This window comes from Mauremys reevesii, linkage group 9 (assembly GCF_016161935.1).
Source record: "Mauremys reevesii isolate NIE-2019 linkage group 9, ASM1616193v1, whole genome shotgun sequence".
Lineage (NCBI taxonomy): Eukaryota > Metazoa > Chordata > Testudines > Geoemydidae > Mauremys > Mauremys reevesii.
The window spans coordinates 81,641,117-81,661,903 of record NC_052631.1 but is presented as its reverse complement, the minus strand read 5'-3'; the positions used below and the strand labels follow the sequence as shown (position 1 = coordinate 81,661,903).

The 20,787-nt window shown below is 42.8% G+C and overlaps 1 protein-coding gene across 2 annotated transcripts in view; it reads right to left on the bottom strand.

The window, feature by feature from the left end:
- Positions 1-878: 878 nt before the first annotated feature.
- The window catches only part of LAS1L (LAS1 like ribosome biogenesis factor), a 57,048-nt gene continuing 37,139 nt past the window's right edge, over positions 879-20,787 (bottom strand). Inside the window, exons 11-13 of one of the 2 annotated variants that reach the window (XM_039487637.1) lie at positions 19,996-20,378; positions 16,705-16,852; positions 879-1,278 (exon numbers count right to left, since the gene is read on the bottom strand). In XM_039487637.1, the coding sequence (XP_039343571.1) occupies positions 1,188-1,278; positions 16,705-16,852; positions 19,996-20,378 (622 nt within the window). In that variant the 3' untranslated portion in view covers positions 879-1,187. The remainder of the gene's footprint in view (positions 1,279-16,704; positions 16,853-19,995; positions 20,379-20,787) is intronic. The other variant, XM_039487638.1, reaches the window with a different exon arrangement.

Here is a 20,787-nt window from a genome sequence, read left to right as displayed (position 1 = left end):
CAGGCTGGCCAGGAATTTCAGAAGTAATTATTTTGAGTGCTCAACTGAAGATGCCATAATGGGACCTGCTTTCCAGAAAGTCTGAGCCCTTGCCCTTTGAAAGGCAGGTCTGTCCAGCTGGGTAATCACAGTCAATCACTTTTTTAAAAATTAGTATCTCTGCCCCTTACTTTTTCCCTACAACCCACTCCTGACTCTGCTTTGGCTTCATTCCGTGTTTTTTCATTTGCAGGAGTTTAAAACAATCCCTCCTTCAAAAAGCCTGTTAGCTGCTGCCTTGTATTCTTTTCCAGAAAAATTTCTAGTCTGTTGCTCCTTGACTACGGTGTGCTCTAAAATTTCCCACCATTCTACCACACTGATGGATTTTAATATTTCCCTTTACATACTAGGACCTCAATCCTGGAATTGGATCTGTGAATCCTTGCAGCATCAGGGCCTTTATTACTTAATTTGCTAAATGTTTCGATGTGTAAGGAGCAAAAATCTTAATTAAAGTCAGGTCATTGATCAAAGACCTCAACACAGCCTGGAGATAGCTGGTCCTCTTTGAACTGTTCCCGAATCTTGTTCCAAGACATTTAACGGTGAAGCCAAAGGACAGTTCTGGGATTTTTATGCAAACTGACTTTCCTTTTAAACACGGTAGTGTGTAAGTCTACCATATAGGCAATATCTGATCGAACAGGGACAACTGGGTTTTACATGTATCTTTTAAAAATTAACACACTATCTTTCCCGACAAGAGAAATCCAGCCATGTACATGATTAAATCATGAGAGGAACCAGACCATGCACTTCACTGAAAAAGAAAGAACTCAGTAGTGATCTATTGGAAATCAAGTATCTTTTTCAAGAACTGAACACAAAAGGGAAGCCAAGATCCAGGAAGAAGGTTCACTTTTAACTGGGGAATATTTTATTAAATACAAAAAGTTTAATAAACAGTGAAGGATTCCAATGTATGTTAACCCTAAAACTATATTTCATATAGCTCAGTTAAAAAGAGGTAGAAATTAACTTTTGTTGTTAAATAGACGAGTTACTAGACAAATGACCTCAAGCACAAATCAAGTTACAAAATAGTCATATACACTTATTTCCCCTAGGAATTTTTTGCATGATGGACTGTTTTAATATCACCATGATATCTCTTTGTGCCACTTATCTTGTCTAAAACTGGCTGCTTAGAAGAGCTGAAGGCCACTTTTTATTCTATGGAGGTCATTCTGGGTCCACAATAATCCTTCCATCACAGCTCCATTCAATTCAGGATTGCTGCAGAAAGAAAGAAAAAGAGCAATTTAAAAACCCCAGTGATTTGTGTAACCCCTAAAGTGAAGAAAAATCACTTTGAAAAGCATTTTTAACGTTGCCAATGAGAGCAGGCAAAAAAGGAGGTTGTGATGTGTGCCCTTTGGCACCACACTCTTGGCTCATTTTCAACTCGAGCTGCAGTGGCTGGAATGTCCCCAGTCAATATTCAGGATCAACTGTGAAGCTGCCTTTCCCCTCTACAGGTTAATATAACAGCTGCTAATGTGAAAGATGCAAATAGGTGCAGAATTACCGGCGCAATAATATTTCAGCTGAACTGCTCTTTGGAATCAGGAACACTGATATATCAAGCAACATACTAACTCAGCAAGCAGTCAACCTGAGACCTGCCTATGCCAGGCGATACCTGGTATGCACAATACAAGTGGGCACAAGTCTCACAGCCTTGCTGTATCAGCCATTTTCTATTTCTGAGGTCCTTGTTGAGGTTGTGACCACCCTGCTCTCGGCAAGAGGGCCACAGATCATGAATAATGTCAGGAACTCCCCCGTTAGCAGGGTGCTAAACCAGTATAATGGGAAGGGTGGTTTTGAAATAAAGGTGCAGCCCTGGGAGTCAGGAGATATAGATGCCACTCCTGGCTCAGCCAATGACTCCCATTGCTTAGATCAGCGGTAGGCAAACTATGGCACGCGTGCCGCAGCTGATTTTCAGTGGCACTCACACTGCCCGGGTCCTGGCCACCGGTCCAGGGGGCTCTGCATTTTAATTTAATTTTAAATGAACTTCTTAAACATCTTAAAAACCTTATTTACTTTACATACATACAATAGTTTAGTTATATATTATAGACTTATAGAAAGAGACCTTCTAAAAACGTTAAAAATGTATTACTGGCACCTGAAACCTTAAATTAGAGTGAATAAATGAAGACTCGGCACAGCACTTCTGAAAGGTTGCCGACCCCTAGCTTCGATCACAGGAGAGTCTCGTGCCTAGCCCAGTGCAGTCTTTATCCATAAGTGGGGCTCCTACCACCATACCAATCACTTCTAGAAACCAGAGCATACTTAGCGTTTTGTTTCAGGAATGTATTGTTTGGGCCACAGTGTTCTAGGCCATTTCCAAATATAGAAGGGGGCTTGCTCCCTCACAGTCGGTAAAAGTAAACCTTTCCACTGCACAAATTACCCTCCATGTTTTAACAGTGTTTCCGAATCCCAGGGAGAACGATTGGGGAACAAGGTACACCATGCTATTCCCATCAACACTGCAAGACACGTGTGGTTGAAACTAGTCAAGACACTACCAGGTTGTTAGAAGACCTTCAAACAGTAAATTTTACAGCTCTTATTCATTTTCCTGGAGTTGAGAAGATGTGAACCACGGTTACATTGAACAGTTAAATGTCTAAAAGATGCACCTGAAACCTGCACTCTGGAGCTGTGAGAGCAGAGGGAAATCCGTGCTGTCAATTTCAAGTTTTTCTTCTCTTCGTGCTCAAGGACAGATCAAATTTCAGTTACAACCCAGCAACCTCCACAGTAAGTGTATGTTCTCTACTGACACTATTTGATGTAACCCCTGGGTTTAGATACAGACTAGGTGTCTCTTACCTGCTGACTCATCACTCAAGGGCACTGAAATCCAGTGATTAATCAAGACTATTAAAAATGAATCCTATTTCTGAAATGTCAACTATCTTTTGACATGATCTCCAAGGCTGTGCCCTGCTAGCAGCTATGCCCAGCCACCCACAGACAGATCCCTTCTGGCTATCTTATTGCCAGCACAGCTATTTCTCCCTGCTCTCAGGCAAGTGTGGAGAAAGCAGTGATAAGAGTAACAGAGGTAGGAGAACCAAAGGCTCTGCCTGCCTATGTGCAAAGAGCAGGAAATGGGAAGGGATTCAAAACTCAGCAGCACCATTCCTAAAACACCAGTAGCCAGAGGCATCCACAGAGTTGGAAGGCAGGTAAAACTCTTCCTTTAGGGTCTACAGTAATTCTTAATTTATCCCCTCCCCCCTTGCAGCTTTGATCTGGGACACACCATCTGGTAATCTGCCCTCCGCTGCCTGAGATTGTGGAGTCAGTGGCCAGTAGCAAATCTATATTTGTAAGTAAAAAAAAATAAGGTGGCTACAAATCAGAATATAGAGCAATGATTCATCATACACTTTTTACAAAGACAGAGATGGGTGCACAAGGAGGACTCCCACAAAAGACTTCAGACTCAGGGTTAATTTCAACAGAAAACAATTCCCAAAACACCCATCTGCATGGCTACTTGTGCTCTGGTTAGTCTATCTTAAGAGAGGAGAGGCCTGAACAGGACATTCAGTTCCCTAAGAGCACGGAGAGTTTAGCTTTACAGATACTTGCAGAGGGAGATTTTCCTATTTCCTACTATTCCCGTTAAGAAAATGAAGTTAAAAAATAAAATACCTGTGGGTAGGGAGAGCAAAGATATGCTACCCATATTAGGCTTACATCCTGAACATGGCACTGCAGCCTCTGAGTCACAATAACAGGCAAAAGTATTTTAGGGTGCCAGTCATGCTAGTCTAGTGAAGGCATTAATGAAGGCATTTCAAGCTGTGCTAATATGTACGGGTGAAAACAAACAGTACAGTGTTGTAACTGCCTTCAGTTCAGACTTATCTGGGATTGCAACCATCCAAGTAAAAGATTTTCATTGTAATAACCTAGGCAATGAGTACTGCAACGGCCTTGTATAACTGATTTCAGGTTCCCCTCAGCCGAATATCTGAGTATGTTTTACATGACTTAGGCTAATATGAAATTAGTTCATATTCCAAGACCATCAGCACCATAACTAAACTACCTTTCATTAAAGGAAAAAAAAGGGAAAAGAAAGAAAGAAAAAACAAAAAGAAACTGGGACTCCAGAGAGCAAGCATTTGAACACAAACTTTGAAAACCAGGCTGGTTATAAACTAGAAGACCCACTAAAGAGCACAATCCTGCATTGGAAACGAGAGGAACTCATGGTAAGATTTTCAAAAGTGGCTAAGTGTCTTAGGATCCTAAGTCACTTTTGGACATAGGATTTCAGGGTAAAACTTTAAGTCCACACCAAAGTCATAAGTGACTTTTGAAAATGGGACTTAGGTGCTTTTTAAAAGTTTTACTCTTAATGACTCAATACCAACAGCTCTTTCCACCTGATCATCAGCAAGCAGGTGTTTGGCTAGAATAGGAATATTTCGGTTTATTTCAGGAAGTTCTGAGCAGCAACACCACCTGTACAAACATCCTCGTACAACCTTTAAGTGCCTGTCAGACCACAATGCAAAATGTCTTAGCAAACAAAAGCCACACAGATGGATCACAGCTATATCACACAAAAGGAGAATTCAGTGACCAAGGCAGGATAATAGATTTGCTTTCCTAGTAATGGAAAACTACCATTATGCAGCATGGTGACAGACCTGGCTCACCTCTCCTCCCCAGTGACATAAACACCTCCTGACTAAGAACGCAATTGACATGCTTTCATACCCAGTACAATGAAAACTTCTGTGGCCAGACACTGATACTCGACTCAAAAATATACGTCAGTATGTTTGCCCAGAGCAATTTCGTAACACCAGATTAGCTGCCATTCATAAAGTATGAAACTAGGCCAACTCTTGAGCAGAGCATTATGACTTGGGAATCAAGGAGAAAACACTATCTACGTGGTAAAGACTGCCCTGCGGCTAGTTCATTTTCACAGCCCTTTTCCTGATATTATATTTCCACAGACAACCACCTTTGTGCTACTGTGGTAAAACCTCAAGATTTATTTAACTGTTCATCAGGACTTGACTCTTTTGGAACAATCTTGCTGTTCTAAGATGCAGGTGTTTTGTTTCTGAAACAACAGGCCTGCTACTATATCTGATGGAGAACTCTGGATCCCTGGAGAACTAGTTCAAATGGCTCCACAAGAGACTAATCTGAGCGACTAAGAGGGCAAGTGTGTTTGTTAGTCACATTGAATAAAATAGGGCATGATTTAAAAAGAAAAAGCAAAAAAAAAAGCCAAGAGTTTTTACCAGACACCAGAAACCTCGGAGGATAAAACTCTGTGGAACAGTCAACACTTCCACCCCTTGAACTGAAGGCAAAATCAGTGAAGATAAGACTTTATATTCTTATTTCTAAGTTTTGTTGTTTTTTCTAAAACTGCCCACTGCCCTCAAGTGGCACAGATCCAATGTTGCCTATTTGCAGCTTTAGGAAGTCAGCAGAACTTCTGGGGGCTTGGGAGGGAGGGCAAGGTGCAGCTCTGAGCTCCCAAGTTTTATCAGAGACTGAGTGGGAGCTACTTACTAAAAAGCATAGAGCCCAACCAAGCCAGCCAGAACTCAGGTATGTGTGGAATTACTGACAGATAGGCACAACTAGGCACTCTTCAACAGCTGAAATATAAATGCAAGGTGATGCAAAAGCCTTCAAACAACCCAGTGCTTCTTTCCAAGCCCGTGTTAATACTGCTCTTCCTACTGCAGGAGCTACCCCTCCCAAGAGCAATATGCAACGTATTAGATACTTGTGCCCACTGACAGCACACCTGACCATTCCGGCTGCAGTACAGGGTGCGTTTCTGTTACATGATTTCCCCTCTTTACCTTTCCCCAAATTAAACTTTTAAACCCCAGCTTCACAGCTCCACTGCATTTTGAGATGATGAATAGTAAACACAGGCCAAAGAGGATTTCCTGAAATGCAAAAGGAAAGGTACCACTGGCCATAGTTCTCAGGAAAGAATGCCGCACAGTATTAGCTTAAAAACTCAAGAAGGCAAAGCTAAACGCACTGGTTCCAGTACCTACTCCAATGTCTCTGTACGTGTATTTATGGCACTCACCTGAGCTGTAAGCCACTGCCCATGTTCTTGTCATGAGCAGGTAAAGTCCTCTCCAACAGGAGAGCCACACTTTGCACTCACTGACATAGCTGAAGGATCAGGCTTAACAACACAATTCCTAGAAGTGTCCTGTTTTAGCTTTTCCCGCTTGGCAAAGCTCCTTGGTGCATGCAAAAGTTCCCTATTCAGTCTGTAATAATAGTACATAAAGTGTATGCCATGTGTTACTTTGGGCTCAGTGGAGTGGGTGTAAGGACCACATTCTGGGCCTAACTAAACCTTTCCAGGGCTGGGCGCTGATGAGGTGAAGCCAACCTCTGTCAGTGCTATGCTGCTGTTCCTAATCTGACCTCACCCAAGTGACCATCTCTGGAAGCCAGATACAAGCAGCAACGCAGTTAATTCTACAGTGTGACATTTCTGGCAGCCACAATCCCCCGTACTCTGTGCTAATTCAGAAGAAGGAGTGGATGTCAAAAACTCACTTTCCATCTCTTTACATCACAACTGTGCTGGAACACAGGATAGAAAGTGCTGAACAAGGATGCAAATTGTGGAAATGATGTGGGGGAACTGGTGTAATTTCATCAGGTTGCTTAAACATTATAGTACATTTTGGGTCCAAAGATGGCCCACAGTCTGCCATGCTGACTGCACAGTGCCTATGGAATTTACTATCCAGATGGCAACAGACTGCCTAATTTTATCCCTAATATATGAAAACAAGCTAAACCATCTTGTCCTGTTGATCTGACCACATCACCCTCCTCTTAGAATCTACTGCCTCCTTGCATAGCACGTCAAGTTTAAAGTTCTTGTCTTTGCTCTTCCAGACCCTACCACAACTTTGCCCCGACTTTCATCTCAGTGCTCACATCATCTTCCCCATCCCTCACCTTCATCAACAATGCCAGTTCTGACACACAGTTTGTCATCTTTTCCCACTCCTGTCTGTGCCAAACATACAATACCCTCCCACCATCCCGGTTCACACAGTCACCAGCTTCTCATGTAAATCCTTCATAAAGGCTGACTCGCTTCTTTTGCAATGCCTACCAGGAGTTCATATAAAAAGTCCAACTTCATCCATCCTATGGGATTCCCAGAGGTCCAGACTTCTGTGTCTATCTTTTAAACTGTAAGCTGTTCCAGGCTGGGCTTGTCTTGTATATCTTGTGCAATGCATAGCACATAAATAGCATTTAAAGACGACTATCAACTCACAAAACTATTTAACTCCTTGGCTCTTTTATACTGCCCTAAAATTGCCTACAAATATACAGAATACAAAACTAAGAATGTATAATTATGATACTAAGAAAAAATGAAGGCTTTCTGGAAGCATCTCCCGATAGCAACATCTATTTGACTTTGGGAGACTCAGCCGTAGTCTATCAAAAACCTCTTCACTACTGCCATTTTAAAACATGACACCAAAGAATTCTCATTCAAGAATAACTCCCAGCAACTCACAAATTCTACAGCTACTTGTGGTAATTTCAACATCAGGGATTGTTCCACTACTAATTGTTTTAATTATATTTTTAATAAAACATCAAATAAACTAAATTGCAAAAGACTCTGGAGACAAATACTGCAGAGAACAAGCTGCACTGAGTGGAAGGTGGACTTCCCGTGGTCTAGTAGGCCTTTTCAATCTTTGATTTTTAGGGTACGGATATGTGTTGCTGTGCATTGTTAAGAAGCTGCCAAGTTCCACCCCAGAGGTGGCTGCACTTCAGCAGTGGGCAAGATCATTTCTGTAGATACACCGTTTACAAATAGCTTTGGGTACCACATTGATAAGAGGGACTCAAGAAGCATAAGGAACAGATTTATAGATTATAAAAGCTGGAAAGAACCATTGTGATCATCTAGTCTGACTTCAGGTTACATAAGGCAGTGCAAGCTGCATGTCTTTTGCAGTGCAGTGCTATGTGTGGGCTAGTTTCTGCTGTGTTGTAATTGCAAGAGGCTGCAGCTGAAGTCAGCTGTTAGGTAATTTCTTCAGGAAGGCAGATGCATCCTACACGTCACTTGCCTTCTTCCTCTTTCACTTCCAAGAGATGCTGGGGAGAGCAGAGAGCTGAAGATACAAGTGGTAAATAACCCTCACTCCCAACCACAAGACATTAAAAAAAAAAAAAAAAAAAAAAAGCCTGAGTCACAGAGAAACGACATTTCCAAATATATTAGTTGTGTGTAGTTGGTTTTCCCTATCACTGCTTCTATAAATCCTACCAGTCAAGGCCTCTCCCCCCAGCAACACCACAAAAAGTTTCCCACAGCCTGCGGGGAACTTATCTCAAGAAGCAGTTACTGCTCTCTTCAGGGTTGGCTGTAGTCTTCCATTCCATAAGAATGACTGACCGGCAACCTTCCTCCCCACTTCACTTTGAACAAAATACCCACCCACACCAACAACTCTGTCACAAATTCACACTTACTACCGAACTGAGACCTGTATTCTGCTATCACCTATTGCATTCACTTCTGCAACACCAAGTTACTGAGCACTGACATAAATTATACATCAAGAGACCAAAAAAAAAAAAAACCCAACATCCCTCCCCCAGAGTCTTACAAAATGAGAGAGAAAGAGAGAGAGACACACACACATAAAAGCTCTCTGGATAGATGCAGATATGTAGATAAACTAGATGCCATTTGTCATTAGTTATTCTAATGCTGGGAGGAGAATCATTATGGGGATTTCAAGGGGAATGATGCATGCACCCAAGGAACATTTTGCTGCAGGCAGGAAGTCAGACAGTTTGAAAGTACAGTGAAAACAGCTAAAATGGGTCAGATCTGTGGGACACTGGAGGATTCTGTGGGCTTTCACCCAATTATTAAAACTGCACGACTCTGTGGTGGAAGTGAAGGCACCACATGCATATATATCTGTCAGCACAGTATGCATCCCTGTAAAGCCAGTTTAGGTTTCATCCTCCTGGATCAAGCAAATGTGCAAATCCACTTTTCTGTAAATTTTCCCACCAAAAATACATCACAGGTGGTTATCAGTCATTTATTCTCCAGTCAAGGTAAGAGCTGTGGATGAGAGTGCAATTGGGGTGGAAAAAATTACAATACTTAGTTCTTAACTAAGGAGAAATTTTAAGGCTCCCACCAGTTAAGCGACTTTACCAATGTTTCCTGTCTGTTGTTCCATAGCTATGTTATACAGTAAACATTCCAGTTATCCACTTGAAGGAAAAAGTTAATCTGGGTCCCTAGTTTTACCAAAAACCTCTCACAATTAAGTCTCCAACAAACTAGTTTCTATTCTGTTTTTCTGTTCTATAGCAACATCATTGGCTCACTGTTCAGCATGCTGATGAGTCAATCTATCATTTTACCCATGGACATTCCTATCCCACAGGAATCACTTTTTTAAATCTCTGCCCTGTTTTATGTGTCAAGCAATGTTTACCACTCATGTCAGTCTGTGGAAACCACAGCGGATTGTCAGAGGTCATCTGTGGAGAGAAAAAAAAAAGTATTTCTTTTAATTTGTTGTTTGAGGGTGAAGTCCTAGGTAGGGAAGCACCGCAAATGACTTCTGAAGGCCTTTATGTTCAGAACTAAAGACAAATATGTTCTGGTCTGACTCACTGCTGTGAAGGACAATTGAATGCCACATTGCAAAGGATACTTTATAAAGAAAGGAATTTTGCCTGTGAGGTTGGAAATCCATTTCTGTACCAAATTACCTACATAAAACCTTTTCCTTTACTGTTTTAAAAGTACAATGGCTCTAAAGTCGCAATGCCTTTTTACCCCTCTTCCTGCCTTCTACAGGCTGAAAGGGTCATTTGGGACCAACTACAAGCCTGATTTTTTAAATATTCTCTTAACAGCCCCTGGAACAACTGCAAAGTCAGTTATAAGGAGTAGGCTTTTAAATCTTGACATATAACATCCTATACAAATTATGCAGTCTGGGGGAAAGTCTCCCAAAGGGTTTGCCAGGAATTTCTTCATGTTGCGACTACTTTTTAGAGTCACAGCTTTTACTTGCTCATCATTTTCATTTAAAAAACATTTTTTAAGATCCTTAATTTTGGCTAAAAAATAAATAATAAAATTCTTTGCAATTATTTGGTGTCTTTCAACCAAGACTTTCGAAATACTTTACACACAGTAAGCCTTGCCGCGCGACTGCACTTTCCATTTAAGGATACAATGGTGTGTTGCATTTAAAAGTTGTATCAACAAATAGAAGAGGGGGGAAAAATCACTCTAGAAGTTCTCCAGTTTTTGCAAGGAAACTCTGGCAGGTTTTACCCTGAAAATGGCTACAGCCCCTGCTGATAGGTTATTTTATGTCCCAAAATCCATTTAATCAACATGGCCCAGTCCAACTCTGATGTACCAAAGGTTACGTTCCATCAACTTCCATGGGAGAGGAACAGTTGCTAGCAGTAGTATCATAGTATTCACCCGCTACTTCCTTTTGTTGTGCAATTACAATAGCTTGAACTACCTCGCAGTATTTAATACAGCAAATGAATTTCACATAAGCAGCTAAAGAAATGAGGAAGAGTGATCAGGTGCAGCAATGCTAAGAGAATACAATACTCAAAACAGCAGGTGAGCAAGAACCAGGTGTTCCCTGGTGTCATACACAGTGTCTAAGGCCATTTCTGCTTTCTACTTGTAAGGAACTGTTCACAGACTCTAAATGCAAAGAGTTTTTTCCTTCTTGTCAATCTATGTGATGATGTATGTACCCCATACAGGTGGTGGAAGGGTTAATGTGGGCTTGAAAGACCAATTAATCCAGCTGGCTACACCTGGAAGGTGGGCACGCCCTTATTAACGATGATTCCTAGCTGGGTAATGGCTATAAAGAGAGGAAATCTACCATAGCAAGGTGCTGCAGGGAGAGAGGCAAGAAATCTATAGTCACTATTTTGTTGTTAGAGAGACCTGTGGTGAACAGGAAGGCTCCTGCAGGGCAATGAGGAAGGTTGGGGAGGGAAGACAGCTGAAGACACATGACTGAAGCAAGCTCTTGTGGTTGACCATGACACCAGGATGAGAAACCGGACCTGTGGGGAGAAGCCCTGGATCGTGTTTCTTATTACAAAGAGCCCAGAGGGAGCTGGAAGAAAGGCTATGGTAGGAAGGAATCCAGGGAAGCAGGACTGTGTTTGGCAGAGCTTGGCTGCCCATTCAGGGGTTCCTGTGTAGAGGATGGGTCTGGGTTCCCCTACCAGCCACTAAAAAAGTGGTGTCAAGCCCCTGAGATGCACATAATGAAAATTCAGAGCCTTGAGAGGTGGTGTGATGACCACTGGGTCCAGAGTCAAAGATCAGAGACCTGATGCAAGAGTTTGGAATTTCTTGTTGTACTTTGCTACACTGGAAGAGATGGGACTAAGTGTGACCTGGCTGCAAGACTGAGTCTTGAGAGGGGATGGACCACTGCAGGGGCGGACTATCAGCAGGACCACTAGAGCTGAGAGCTGCCAGCCACGAGAGGGCACACCAATGGTGAGTCTACAAGGAGCGACAGAAGCTCCCTCAAAGTGGGGGGCCCTGCCCCCGTACTGCTCCTTCTCCTGAGGCCCTGCCCCTGCACTACCCCACACTCACTCCTCTCCGCACCCCCCCAACACCCCATCGCTTACCCTTACGGCCTGTAAAAGTGTTTAGAAGTGATGGGGCCCTGGTGTCCCCTGTTCTGGTGCCCCTGGAGTCTACCTTTCCACAATCACAAACATTGGAACCAGTGCCTGTAGGATTCCTACAACTCAGACATTACAGCCAATGTTAGATAACTCTGTAAAATTCTAGTACAGTGATTTATAAGCAACGCTTGAAAACTGCAGCTGAGGCCATGGCTACACTTGCAGATTTGCAGCACTGCAGCAGGGTGTGAAAAAACACCCCCTCCAGCGCTGCAAGTTGCGGCGCTGCAAAGCGCCAGTGTGATCAGAGCCCCAGCGCTGGAAGCATGGCTCCTAGCGCTGTACGTTAATCCCCATAGGGAGGTGGAGTACGGACAGCGCTGGGAGAGCTCTCTCCCGGCGCTGGCACTCCGACCACACTCGCACTTCAAAGCGCTGCCGCGGGAGCACTCCCGCGGCAGCACTGTGAAGCGCTAAGTGTGGCCATAGCTTGATGTTGGCAAGTAGGAAACATTCTGTGGGGAGTGGGTGTAAGCTGGCAGGAGTGGAGTGAAAGTGACTAGAATGTGGTCAATGCCATTGCTGCTCAGAAAGCAGCTGTGACAATAACCAGAGTGGCTCCCACAGCAGTACTACAAGCATGGACTTGATGTCTGAGGGAGGCACTTTGTGGTGATGAGTATTTGTTCTTCCCCTCCTCCCCTCTTTCCAAACAATGGAGGAGAGAATTGCTGCCTCTTGTGTTTCCTTCCAGCAACTCAGCAAAAAGCAAATCTGTTTGCTTTCACTGTCCCTTAATGTTATGAGTTGTAGAGGTGTAGGAGTGACTGGGGAATGGGGGAGGGTGAAGAAGAGAGCATGTAGGGTGGGGAGAGATCCCCTCTCGTTTCTAGCAACTCTGAACGGAAGGGTGGAAAGCTGTAGAGACCTTCTATGCCCACTCCTCCCCGCACAAGGAGGGGAGCAAAGACTTCCCCCCTTTTTCCCCACCCCCGTCCCTTTGCAGTAGCTGGGTGTGGTCAGGAATGGAGAAAACAAGACACACTTCCGGTTCATCTAGCACAGTGGTTCTCATTATGCCTACCCGGGTTAATCAAAGGGCATATTCTGCAGCTGGCATCTAGAGTAACAAGTTGAAATCAAACCTGAGGAATGAATCATACAATTCTTTCACGTGTTTTATTGAAGCTTCCATAAGCAGGAGTCTCTACTGTAGAGCAAAACCAAGAGTTTGTCTACATGGCCCTGCAGTTTTGACTGGAGCGGGAGGGGGATGAACCTCAGTGTGCCCCATAGTGCTGTGCTCTAACTCCCCCCTGTGGATGCCGCAGGCATGAACTATGTAGTTCATGTTAATATAATCATCTTCATCTTCAAACAGAACTATGTTAATGTGAACCAGGTACCTTTTAGTTCATGCCTGCAACAACTACACAGGGGAGTTAAAGTGCAGTGCTTTGGCACACACTGCAATCCATGCCCCCTGTAGTCCGAAATGTGGGACCGTGTAGACAAGTCTTAAATCTACTGATGGGAAATGAGTGACCATTAAAGAACAAGCAACCAGTCTCCTATCAGACCATTTGTTGTCAATGTGACAAAACTAAAGTTCTACCACAGCTCCCCAATCTGATGTCTTCTCTCATCGATCTAAATATTAGTTGTATAGCTAGATATTGTATTCTTCAAGGAAAAGGCTCCATACCCAGCAGTATCAATTTTGGGATATAGAGATTTAATTAAAAATAGATCTCTAAATTCCAAGATTTGCCCTACATGAAACATGTTGTGATGGTTAGAGTTCATGGCTTGGGTGACTTGGAAAACAAGCAATATGCTACAAGTCTGAGGGGTTGGAGATCTCACTTTAATTACCAAACACACCAATGTCTAATTTTACCCTGACCAATCAAGCAGCAACACAGTCCTTGGGGCGGACTAAGAGGAAAGTGTACTATTGTGGCTCCATTCAGTTGACCATCTGTGCTTACTGTGACGGCGACAAGATGGGAGAAGTAATATATTTTATTGGACCAACTTCCATTGGTGAGAGAGAGAAGCTTTCGAGCTTACACAGAGTTTCTATGACTGAGGCAGACTGATCTGATGATGGGATAAATTGAGGAGTTCCAATTGGAAAATGGGGCTGTTGCTCTCCAAGGGTTAACCTGATGCAACACACAGCAACATCCAAAGCCAGCTCAGAAAGGTCACCTTGCACTACAAGAATATCTAATGAGCATGAATTATTCCATAGCAACTGTAATTGCCATAGCTGCTTCAGTTACAGTAACCAAGTGGACAAAATTCCTTGAATTGCATGCAGTAAACTACAGTCCACACAATCCACTTGGTCTCTTTACTGAAGGCTTGTTTTTGCCTGAGGTAAGAAGAACTTGTCTGTATATTCCGTAGCCTGAAAGACACCAACAATTGTTCTAGATCTTGTTCATTCTGTGGGCCAATGATGTGCAAGAGACTTCACAGACCCACTCACTCTCCCAACACCCCAATCCTGAAATATATGGATCTCAAGTTTCCTTCTTCAGAATACTAGGACAGGCTTTACAGACCAGTTTGAGAACCCCTGGGTCTAAAGGTTTTCAGTGTGGTAGCTATCACAAATGCAATGGGTAGGAATGCAGGAACTACCATTTACTTATACTATATATACTCATTCATAAGCCAAATATTTCTGGTAAAAAAGTGACACATCAAAGAGTGGGGGTTGGCTTATAAATGGGTCTACACCAAAATTTGATGATTTTAAACTCTATGGAATCATTGAATTGAATATCTAATACAGGGATCAGCAACCTTTGGCACACAGCCCGCCAGGCCGGTTTGTTTACCTGCCACGTCCGCAGGTTCAGCCAATCATGGCTCCCACTGGCCCACAGTTCGCCGCTCCAGGCTAATATAGGTGGCAGGAAGCAGCGGCCAGCACATTCCTCGGCCCGCGCCACTTCCCGCCACCCCATTGGCCTGGAGCGGCGAACTGCGGCCACAGGTTGCTGAGGGGCTCCATGCCTGCAGACACTCCAACTAAACAAAACGTCCCAACCCGCCAGCGGCTTACCCTGATGGGCCGGGAGCCAAAGTTTTCCAACCCCTGAAATATAGGGTCGGCTTATGAAAGGTAAAAATAGCAAAAACTGTATGACCCTATCTGTTTTGGGGGGTCAGCTTATAAACAAATGGGCTAATGAACAAGTATATACAGTATTTTGTTTTCTAAGAAGTAACAATTTCTGTGCCCCTATACTGCAATGTAAGAGACAAAATTGATTTGACAGTGAAACAGCCTTGCCATGGCAGAGCTATTAGATTAAAAGGGCAAATACCATAGACAAGTTAAAAAGTCTTAAAATGGAATTGCTAACTCCACATTAACCAGAGCAGTCCCATTCCCAACAAGAAAAGACTCAGCTAAAGCTTCCTCCAATACTACCATCTCCAGCACACCCTGTAATTCTTCATTGAGTCTGGACACAACCGGGGGTGGGAGGGCAGATCTTTGGCTAGTATAAATTGTATTGCTTCTTTCAAGCATTTAACTGTCCAACAGGTTAAAAAAACAACAATGCTGAGCTGCAAAGAAACGACAACACAGATTCTCAGACAGGAAAAAAAAGCTGCTTTTATAATGGTGGCAATTACAAAAAAACTTCTCTCAATTATACTTGGTGGAAGAAGATAAAGGGAACAAAGATTAGTGTAGGGTACAATTCCTCCATTCAGAAAATGACTGCCACTGCTTTCTAAAAATGCATAGTGAGATGCTGGATGAGATTCAGAGGGTGTATACGTCACTGCCAGGCAAAGATAATTTTCGTCCCTGATTTTTTTGAAGGTTTACAGAAAAACACACACACACACACACAAAGCATGATGAGAATAGCCATCAGGGATGCCTGACTCAACTGTGGTTAACCAGAGACTGGATAGCTGAGACTGTACTACATTGATAATGAACTCATTCAGTAAACATTTTGTAATAGTCACATTGAGCACATGAAGTGAGCCAAGTTTCTGTTTGCTCACACCGATTTCCAGGCATATTCATCTCCATGGTTATGTAAAAGAAGCACCATTCTATATTACGACATATATTCTGCAGTTACCCATTTCCTGTAGCCCTCTGTGATAAGACTGATTTCTCTTTTAGTCCCTTCCACCTGAGTACCTCAAAGTGCTTTTACAAACACTTGTTCATTAAGTCTCAACACCTATCCCATGCAAGGTAGGCTAATATGGGAAAACTGATGCACAAAGAGGTTAAATGACCTGCCTACGGTTATGCTGTATGTGCGAGAGCCAGGAACACAACCCAGGTCTCCTGGCTTCCACGCAGGGCTTAAACCACAAGACCATGCTGCTTTCCATTAAAGGCATCCTGACCACATCACATCATAGAGCTGCTGTTCTGGTTACTTGGATTTTTAACTTAACTTGAGGGATCTGGGTAGGAGGTAGTGATAGTAGTTGCTGGGAGAGCGTATTTTACCCAGTGACATCACTGAATGAATTTGCCAGTGGTTAAAATAGTACAGTGTGGACTACCACATTACCATGTTAATTTATCTTGTCAAGGTAAAGGTCTCTGTGCCCTCTGCCTTTTTCCTGTGAGATTCAGCCAAGCATTTTGCTCAAAACAGACTTTTTTTTTTTTAATTTAAAGTAACCCTCTCCAACCTCTTCCTGTATCCTCAGACTAGAAGTCAATGAAATGCTAGCAGACAGAGAGAGAGAGAGAGAGAGAGAGAACAATTAAACATTTCTCAAACTGCTACAGCTATTAACAGGAACAGCTGTCTCAGACCCTTCTTGTGGTGGTGCAGGGCTGAGCATAAACAACATGTACTTGATGGCATAATGGCAGAAACCCCCACCCATACCACTACTTACTTTGTACTGGGGGAGTTCCTTCCGTCGCCTCTTGTTACTGGCTGATCGAGCATGGACATCATAGAATAACTATCCACCAACAGGCTATCAGGGTCATCTGTCTGACCTGGAAGTTTCCCAAGAGGAAAGTCTTTCCACTGCACTCCATCTGGGTAGGAAAACAACATTCATGGTACAAAACAAGAAGCGTGCGCTTTCTAAATAAACTTCAGAAAACAGTATATGGGCTGTTCGTGCATTTCATATCTCATGCAAGAATTGTGTAGCATACATTTGGGAATAATATCTCCAAATTTTGATTCTGACTTCTGCTGCTTCTCCAAAGTGCAGCTTGTCCAAACATTTTGGGATACTCTGAGTTATTAAATCCCATAGATTACAAGGCCAGAAAGGACCATTCTTGTCATCCAGTCTGATCTCCTGTATAACACAGGCAATAGAACTTCCCCAAAATAATTCCTAGAGCAGATCTTGTAGAAAAATATCCAATCTTGACTTAAAAGTTGCCAGTGATGGAGAATCCACCACAACCCTTAGAAAACTGTTCCAATGGTTAATTACCCCACTGTTAAAAATTTACACCTTATTTCCAGTCAGTTTGTCGTGCTTCATCTTCCAACCATTGGATCATGCTATACCTTTCTCTGCTAGATTGAAGATCCCATTATCAAATATTTGTTCCCATGTAGCAGATACTTATAGACGCTGATCAAGTCATCCTTTAGCATTGTTCTTCATTAAAAGTTTGAGCTCCTTGAATCGATTACAATAAAAGATCAGAAACTGTAACTTAATCATTCTTCTCTGAACTCTCCTGAATTTATCAACATCTTTCTTGAACTGTGGACACCAGAACTGAACACAGCATTCCAGAAGTGATTGCACCAGTGCCAAATACACAGGTAAAATAACCTCTCTGCTCCTATTTGAGATTCCCATTTATGGATCTAAGGCACACATTAGCCCCTTTAGCCTCAGCATCGCACTGGGAGCTCACGTTCAGCTGATTATCCACCATGACCCCCAAGTCTTCTTCAGAGTCACGTTCTAGAGCAATTTCATTTATTTATTTATTTAAAAATTTACTTGTGGCATTTGAAAACTAGCAAAACTGTTCTTGTGCGTTAATTCAACTTTACACTTTGGAAAAGCACCTGATTTGGTTCCTAAAAAAAAAAATCCAAAACCTAGTACACGGAAAGAGCCACTTGCACACATGTAAGGCACTCCCCTATTTTAAGGAGCAGAAAGCTGCATGTTTGCCACCAGCAGTTTGCTCCTTTGGTTTCCACCCACAGTAACCTCTTTGCTGGTATCCCCATCAGCAAAGACAGAAGCAGAAAAGAGGAAATATATTTTAACCAAATGGGAGTTGGATAATTGCAACAAGATCACTCAAGATAAGGGGGGTTCAAACTGGGATTTTTCAAAAAAGCATAGGGGAGTTTGACACCAACCTCCCATTGAACTTAGCCTCTTTAGAAGTCCTAGCCTAGAAGTGTTAGGAAAATACAGTAGTAATTGAAAACAGGAACTTGCCCTACAGAATAGAAGGGAAGCAAGATAAAAGCTGGGGGAACCCTGAATAACCTGTAAAGAATCTTCTGCACATGACTGGGAGGGAACGTGAAAAAGAGGGAACATATCAATCCCTGGAAAGTACACATCCTCTTATCAGCTGGTAGGTTCTTACAACAATGATGGGCACAGTTACATCTTCCCCACCACTTCCTACTCCTTTATTCAGTTTCTGATAGTCCCCGTGACAGTGTGCCAACTTGGACAGCAGTAATGAGGCTGTTTGTTTGTACCTCATATTCAAAGTTCAGCAGATAATGCCAAATCCAAGACACCTCCCAAATTTCATAAGCCAAGTCAAACATAGGTGTGTCACATATCATTGTTTGGAAAGCAAGGCTTCTCAAAACCTGTCTGCTTTCCTGATAAAGGGATGGCTGCTACTTTGGAGAGGGGAGAACAGGAACCTGATCAATCTAAAAAAATAAGTGGTATTTCATGTTCCAAGTAAGAATGTTAGCCCAACGGGGAATGGGGGTGGAGGGTGCAGGAAGAAGGGCAAAACAGAGCAACCTCACTTGTCAAGCTACTGAAAGTGGAACCAATATAACAGAACCACGTTGGCAGAGCCATGCACACAAAGCAAACACAGCACTGAAAAGGTTCTCTATTCCAGCCAGCCACAGAATGTGAACCGAATGTTTCCAACTCCTGCTTACCATGGAAAAGTTGCTCATTTCACTGTTACTTCATTCTCCCACTCACCTGAACATTCAACTCTAGTGACCCAACATCAATTTGATTAAAGGTAATTGCTTAATATAAAAAATAATGTACTTAGGAAAAGTATCTGAGTTAATTGCCTTTTGCATTGTTGCGAATGTATCTGGAATGCCTTCCCTGATCTGACTCACCAGTTCTTTCCTCCCCATGCCCTCCCCCCACAAAAGTCTTCAACAAATCGTGCTTCTTCAATGAACCCTGTAAATCTTAAAATCTTCCTAGCCCCTCAAAAAATAAGTATTCAATAGTAGTGGGACTTAGTCTTAGAACTAACAATGTGCTTGCTAAACTGCCCTAAACATAACAGTTTAATCTCCTAAGGGTTGTAAAACTTTGGTCTAATTCCAGTTGTTGGGTTTAGTGTGCGGTTACTGGGTGGTGTTGGTGGCCTGTGATATACAGGAGGTCAAACTAGATGATCTTGTGTGGTCCCCCTTCTGGCTTCTAAGACCCCATTTGCTCCTTGAATTTCTTGTCTCATTGCTTCCATTTGTATGTTGGCTGTGTATACTGCAAGCTTCCTGGAGCATGGTACTTGTCTGAAAAGCACTTTGCACACCACTGGAAATACATAAATAACATTTTTAATGAACTCTTGGTCTGATAAGGGGAGGCTTTCAGCATGTATTGCCAAAGTCCATGAAATGTTCATATTTGCTTTGCTGCTCACCGCTAACTCCACACCCTTCTCCATCAACGAGGTAAACTGGAATTTTAACCACAGTGATATGAAAGTTAATGAAGCACTAGCAGTGTGTACCTGTAAAAAGTAACCACAGTGTCATGGGAGCCACAAGAAGGGAGCTGCCCATAAGTGGCAGACTGTGAAAAAACCAGTTTACAGGGATTTAGCTTTAACATGGATTTGAAGTAAGCTTCAGTCTTAACCAGGCTGAGAGGACTGAGGGGCCCACTGTGCATTTCAATTTATATTTAGTGGTGACAAAGAGAGACCCAGGACATCAGAATAAGTCTTCAGATCACTTTTACCTGCACTGATCTGCCAGATGGACCCATGTAGTGCTGCCCTTTTCTCAGCAATAACCATCATGTTATCAACATGAAGAAGTTCCTCAAAAGGCGTTGGCTCAGCTTCCATCTCTTCCTCCTCGGCTTCCTCCTCCCCATTGTCTTCTTCCTCACCAACACCACCCAGTACAGTTTCTCGCCTTTCCACCCTATGGCCTTTGGCCTGACTCTCCTGTCTGGCCTTCCACTGTAAGCTCTCAGTGGTGTAAATTGGCTGCCCGCTGCTGTCTGATGAAGAGCCTGGACTGGAGAGAGAGCCTCCTTCTTGGGTGTAGATGGAGGAGAGATAGAGAAGGTTCTCCTGAGCATCTGAAGGCAAAGGAGGCTCCATGTCTGACAGGATCCTAGAAAGAGAAGGAGGGAACCAAAGCATTACAAGCAAGAAGAGACTCCAGGACAGAGGCTTATGGAATCCAGCAGCTCTTAAACTGGGGCTCTTCTAAACCTGCTCTCTCATGCCATCGAGATGGTGCACATGACAGAGGTGGTAATCCTCCCAAGCTGAGTGGGGTCCTAGGCTACTTACTCTCCCTCTTTGTTTTCTTAAATATTCTGATTTTTTTTTCTTTTTTCCCCCCTAATGATTTTCATGAAAAAGCACAGATTACAACCCTTATAAGCTCTCACTACTTTGTTAACCTCAACCAGCTTCATCATGATTCTTTGCCTATATTGCTTTTCGGATATCTCAAATGTGGATTTTTTTTTTGTCACCAATTTCTAGTTTCTCTACTCTACTAAATTAGTTTTTTG